The sequence below is a fragment of the Acyrthosiphon pisum genome, chromosome A2 (genome assembly GCF_005508785.2).
Source record: "Acyrthosiphon pisum isolate AL4f chromosome A2, pea_aphid_22Mar2018_4r6ur, whole genome shotgun sequence".
Taxonomy (NCBI): Eukaryota; Metazoa; Arthropoda; class Insecta; order Hemiptera; family Aphididae; genus Acyrthosiphon; species Acyrthosiphon pisum.
In genome coordinates, this window is record NC_042495.1 from 66,466,414 (window position 1) to 66,473,108 (window position 6,695).

The window sequence follows — 6,695 nt, forward strand, 5'->3', positions numbered from 1 at the left end:
ATTTTAAAATACTGTACCTACATTTAATGTAATGTGCCAGGGTTAGGCTTATTATAATACCCACTGTGGACCGTGGTTAGTGCTGAGAGTGCAGACTGCAGATTATAATATGGAGGGAAGAGTTCATACTTCATCGTTGTTCATACCACGGTCTTAGAATATTCATGATATTATCTAAGGTATTTTTGGTATCAGTTGATAGAATTGATAACATTGATATCAGATATCATTATTTATTTTGAATTAGAAAATAATTTTAATTTAATTAATTTATGATAATTATTCATTTTTTTTTCAATAGGTTAATTTTAGCTCAACGGTTCACACCAAACATTACCTGAGAATATTTTTTGATCGATGTCAATGAACGGTGTGCGTGTGTGTAATGTGTATCCAGCAGGCTCTCTTTGTCAGCCCGGCGAAAGTATTATTAGATATACAAAAATAAATGATAATACAATTTCAGTAGGTATAAGTACGCTTTGAATTCAAAGTTTTATTCAACGACGGCAAAATCCAGCATGCCGATCACCGCAGATCAACCCTCAGTGGCATCATAAGACTGCTGGAAATTTTGAGTTATCACGTGGGCGTCCAGCTCAGTCATATAATAATATAGGTACTGGTACGAAGGGTGAACAGAAATGACAAACTTTTTTTTTAGTCAATAATCATTACATATCGATATGAACGCTCACATAGTGTGTGTGTGTGTGTGTGTGTGTGTGTGTGTGTGTGTGTGTGTGTGTGTGTGTGTCCTGCAGGCATCTCACAGAGATATAAGTACCTATTATAATAGTATAACACAAACATAAATAACGATAAATTACACTTAGGTACACTTTGAATTCATCGTATCTGCAGTTGACTCAGCACTGCTCCTACTTTTGAATCTAGGACGTTTCCCCCTTCCTTTCTCCCCCTGATACAATGGACGTTTCCCCCCCACCCAAACAGGACAATTTCCCCCCCGGCCAAAAAAAAATAAATATTAAACAATAAAAATATACAATGCAAATAAATAAACGTACAAATGATTAATTTAATGTATAAATATAATAAATTAATAATATAATAAATATAATTGTATAAATGTATATTTTTTTTTTTTTTCTGGTAAGATAGCTCACTGAAATTAAAAAATTTAAAATATCATCATTTAAAAAACTTTCACATAACATTTTTAACCTATCATCTTTACCTAAATAATTGCGAAAAGCTCCTGCTCTATAATTTAAAATTTTGATTGATGCACTTGAGTTTCTCATCTGTAGAGCATCAATAAAAAGCCAAATATTTGGATGATTAATTCGCACTAGTGTTGTAAATTTATTATTCTACCCTTCAGAAATATTGTTTGTTCTACCTATACCAGCTTTAGTCAACTCAAACACGTTCCATATGGAAGGTGGAAATAACGGAGGTGTTCTGGTAAGAATGTACTTTAATTCTACGTTTTTGTTATTTCTATAACGACCGTTAACATAAGTTGTATCTTAGAACGTAAGAATTTTATCAGCATCTTGGTTATGAAATTTTTCATATAAAATGTCTATACCTGCATACGTCCAGGTACCCCTACTTTTAACCACTTTGCGGTCTTAGTGGCAAACACTATAGTTGTCTATGTTTGAATTGCTATAATATTTGTACTTATATAAAATATCTAGTATTTTCGTTAATAAATGATAAGCGCATATCGGCAGTACTTGAATTGAGGGGGGACGCGGGGGGTCGGAGTCCCCTTTCTTTTTAGAAAATATTTATGCATACCCCTTCTAATTATATCCAAATCAATCAGATATTTCAATATTCAGGTACTCACATATTTTTACACTTTTGCATCCTCCTTCTAATTTATTCCCAATTCAAGCAATGCATCATATCGGGGAAGAAAGATTATTCAATCATTTAATATTAAAGTAATACTATACACAAAAATGAATTTTGGACAAAAGTTCATTAATGGATAGGCCCTGTTAATTTTAACTCTTTGCCAATAGATATGAAAATAATTATTTTTATTGAAAATACTAACTTCAAGAAATGTATAAAGTATGTTTTATTTGATGAAATAAGTCAGTAATTATGTTTATGATTCGATATTACAAAATCTAGTATAAAAAACAATTGTTTTTTTTATTATTATTTGTATTGCCATTTATTTAATTGTGTAGTTTATTTTAATCTCTCGACTTCCTACACTACCACATGCTTAGCTTAAAAGTTAAAGGTGTAGGTAATTTTATTATTTCCTTCAATACTTTTTGTGTATCATTTAGTGTTAGTATATTTTCTATGGTGTTAATCAAATTCTTGAGTAAAAAAAAAAAAAAATGGTAGTACCGATTTATAATAATACTAGCTCTAAGTGAAACTCGGGGGCCGTTGGACTCGTATATCACCAGGTATGCAATCCACCTGCAGATAACTGAAGAATGGAAAATATAGTTAGACCCCCGTGTTGGTTATAAGTGAGTACCGATTTTGGAGACACAGTCGAATTATAAATGTCGCACTTAGAGCTGCTTTCACCAACGTCCAACTACTTTAAACTTCGATTACGCTTAATTGACTCATAACATATATTTAACCGGGCAAATTCGGCCCGGTTAGGTATTAAAAGTTTAAAGTAGATGGTGAAACTGGCCCTTATATAGAAGGTGAATTTGGTAATCGGAGGTGATTTTGCGATAAGAATTTTTGATAAGGCTCTTTGGCGGTCTCGTTTCGAAAGTTGAGTTTCAGTGTCGAGAAATCTCCCATGGCCCACGAAAATCGGCAATTCAATGATAGTATCCCCCAGCGTATGTCCGGTTCTTTTTTGTATGTGTAAAAAAATGTAAATTCGAAAACCTGCATGTTAGAGTGTCTAGCAAGTCAGTCATCACCCGTCTAAGACGAAATAAAAATAAAGAACCCACCTGAGGCGCATAGAGTGGTAGGTATGTGCCGTCTCCAGTGCCGCATTTAGACATTATGCGCCCGGTGCAAAAAAAATTGCTTCCCCCTAAGGGGCCTACCCACGGAAAATATGGGAGATAGATCCTCATTAACCTTTTAGATTTTGAGCACAGAAAAGAATATTTTTTTTACAATGTGTGCTTTTTTTAAAAATATTGTTTAGTAATTTATATCTCCGCAAAGATACATTTGAATTTATGCCACTTAAACCTTGCTTATAATTCATCATATAAATTGTTTTTTTTAACATATTTAAGTAGGTAAGTAGGTTGTAGGTATTTCATGAATAAACAAAATAAAATTATATAAAACTATGCAAATTAATAATAATTAAAAAAATGTCAAACAGCATAATACTAATATACCATACCTATATATAATACTGTTATTAAAATAATTAAAATTAAACAATTTTAATAATTCACAAGTAAACATATTTCTGGCCACAACATTTTGGCGCCCCTTAAATACTGGCGCCCGGGGCAGTTGTACCTAGCCCCCCCCCCCCCTAAATGCGGTTCTGGCCGTCGCATGTCCAATGCTTTTTCTTATGTAAAAAGTGTTAAGTCGAAAACTGTGTTGGAGTATCTAGCAAGTTAGTCATCTCAAGTCAAAATCTATTAACTTTCAAGTTAGCCACCTAGGTAAGCAATCCGACTTCGTTGGATAGTGGATACCGGACAATGTGTTGCAGCAAATCAGGTAGATTACAGGTGGATTGTAGATCCGACGTCGAGCAGCTATAAGTGAAAACCCTATCACACAATATACGAAATAATTTACGAAAATAACTATATACAATATACATACAAACAATTAATATAATATGTATTTGTATACTTATATCTAACAATGAACAGTTTGAAAAATGTGCAATTATAATTCCTAATAAAATAAATAATGTATAGATACATAATATATTAACCTAACATGTAGTGTATATTTATTAATATAAAAAAAACGTGAAAAAAAATGCAAAAAAAGTCGGGGTACGGGCGGCCGCTTTCAACCGTAAGGCACCACGGAACAGTCGCCGCACGGAGAGCGTACGACAAATTCGAATTCGGATCTACCTAGCAACCTACATTCGAGGTACCTACGCCTATCCTACCGAGCCACAATTTGCGTTGCCATCAGCGGTTAAAACTTCAATACTTAAGCTGTGACGCTGTGTATCTACAGAGCGACGTAAGCCGATATTATATTCGATATAGGTACATCGATGTAATCGTATATAATTCGATGTATCCTAAACGACCTAAACAATAAACATTGTTTAAAATTTAAATGTAATTTATTCAATGATATGAACCATTATTGTTATTATTACATTAATACAATGTATGTTTGAATAAATTTAATTTAATCTTACCACAAAATTGTGTTTACGTTAATAAGCGGCACTGCGGCAGACCGACTGAGGTGACTGAGCGGTGTTTAATTTTTTTCCTCCACGAATTCCTCCATGAATTCCTTATGACTACCGCAACCTCGCGGAATTAACGACCAAAAAGTTAATTTTATAGATTAGGAGGACCACGATTAAAGATAGCAGATACTAGATACTATCTATAACCGTGATTAGGACATAGCATATTTTTTGAAGTTAAAAAATTAAAATTATGAAAAAAAGAGTCGTAATAACTGGTATGGGTGCCATTTGTCCTGCTGGTGCCAATAAACATACGTCTTGGAAAAATGTTTTGTCAGGAAAATCATTTGTAAGAAAATTGGACAATGACCTTTACAAAAATATTCCTTCCAAAATCGCAGCGACTCTGGACGGACTGGAGAATTTACCAGAATCAGTGCCCAAGAGCAAAGTACGTACCATGGCTCCTTCGACTCGTCTAGCTCTAATTGCTGCACAAGAAGCGGTTGATGATTCTAAACTATTTTTATCTACAGTCGATAAAGAAAATATCGGTGTCAGTGTAGGAGTAGGAATGGTGGACTTAGAGGATGTGTGTCAAACAGCCAAGGCTTTAGAAATTAGTTACAGTAAAGTCAGCCCATACTTTGTGCCACGCATTCTACTCAATATGGCTGCTGGCCAAATAAGCATGACTTACGGTATACAAGGACCCAATCATGCTGTGTCTACTGCTTGTGCAACCGGAGCCCATGCAATTGGTGATGGTTTTCGTTTTATTCAGTATGGACAAGCAAAAGCAATGATTTGTGGTGCTGCTGAGTCATGTATAAGCCCATTGTCAATAGCTTCTTTTTGTAGAATACGGGCACTATCTACTCAAAACGATAAACCAGAATTGGCATCAAGACCGTTTGATGTAAATCGAGATGGTTTTGTTATCGGTGAAGGGTCTGGTATGCTTATACTAGAAGAATTGGAACATGCGCTTAATAGAAACGCTCATATTTATGGAGAAGTTCTGGGTTATGGTCTATCTGGTGATGCTTCACACTTAACAGCACCACCAGAAAATGGCCAAGGAGCTTTACTAGCCATGACTAGAGCCATTTTAGATGCTAATGTAGATTATACACAAATTTCATACGTAAATGCACATGCCACTTCAACTCCAGTAGGAGATGCCATTGAATTAACGGCAATTAAAAGACTTTTTAATGAGCACTGCATTAATGTACATGTTTCATCCACAAAAGGTAGTCATGGTCATTTACTAGGATCTGCGGGTAATTTAGAGAGTATTTTTACAATTCTTGCTTGTTATGAAGGTGTCATTCCACCTACAGCAAATCTAAACAACATTTGCAAAGAAGCTGAAAATTTAATTTGTGTTTCTAAAAGTCCAATGCAATGGAAACAAGAAAAAAGAATAGCAATAAAAAATGCATTTGGTTTTGGAGGTACAAATGCATGTCTTTGTTTTTCTAATTTTATTTCATGATTATAAAACTAGTATAACTTTTAAACCTAACTATATGGATCACAAAATGCTAATGCTGTAAGTGATTTTTGATGTCCTTCATATTCACGTTCTATATTGCCACTTTCTATGTTCCATAATCTTGCCATGCCATCTGATGAAGCTAAACAATAAGAAAAGAAAATCATGAAGTATAATATTATGTATCCACTATAAAATGTGTAGAAAAATAGTACTGCCAAATAATGTAAAAATGTTGATTTATTTAAACCTGTTAATCAAATATAAAACTTAATTTTATAATTTTACTATAATAAATATCTATGTTGCCGAATCAATACTCTACCAACTAACTGAATCAAAACAATAATCTAAATTAACTATTCAATGTTCTTCATGCACTCATGTGCATTCATACAACAATTGAATAAAAGTAATTTTATGAAAATTACTGTTTTGATGATTTAAGAGTTATTATTTATAAGTTGACACAAAAATTACGATTATAGATTTAGAGATGTACTCCTATAGAGTAATAACTTTTTATTAATAAAATATATGAGTATATTTTTATCGTCTATATTATTGATTTATGTTATAAAATACCATTAACATATTAATTAATTTTAAAAAAAAATTTAGTCCACAGTTCAATAATACCAAAGAACATAATTAATTAGATAATTACTAGCTACTGAACACTGAAAGCTTAATTCAGAAAATTATCTAATGTATTCAATATTTATGTTATAACTTATAAATATATAACTGTAAGCACTATGCATAGAAATATGATTATAGTCGGGCTCACAAAAAGTGAGCGATGGCGGCCGATGGGTGGAGCTCAAATATTGTCAGGGCCAGGGGTTCTCAGATTTT

General features: G+C 33.2%; 2 protein-coding genes across 2 annotated transcripts in view; one reads left to right on the top strand and one right to left on the bottom strand.

The window, feature by feature from the left end:
* The first annotated feature begins 4,511 nt into the window (after positions 1-4,511).
* Positions 4,512-6,119, top strand: LOC100569234 (3-oxoacyl-[acyl-carrier-protein] synthase, mitochondrial). The gene has a single exon (XM_008188900.2). It carries the CDS (start codon positions 4,587-4,589, stop codon positions 5,835-5,837), a length of 1,251 nt encoding a protein of 416 aa, XP_008187122.1. The 5' UTR covers positions 4,512-4,586; the 3' UTR covers positions 5,838-6,119.
* Mlst8 (MTOR associated protein, LST8 homolog) overlaps positions 5,789-6,695 on the bottom strand; it is a 2,951-nt gene continuing 2,044 nt past the window's right edge. The window contains 1 exon segment of the mRNA NM_001162964.1: positions 5,789-5,979. Within this exon segment, the coding sequence (NP_001156436.1) occupies positions 5,864-5,979 (116 nt within the window). The 3' untranslated portion in view covers positions 5,789-5,863.

What these genes read in the sequence shown, in the direction of transcription:
- LOC100569234 (XM_008188900.2), top strand. Translation starts at nt 4,587, where the DNA reads ATGAAAAAAAGAGTCGTAATAACTGGTATGGGTGCCATTTGTCCTGCT.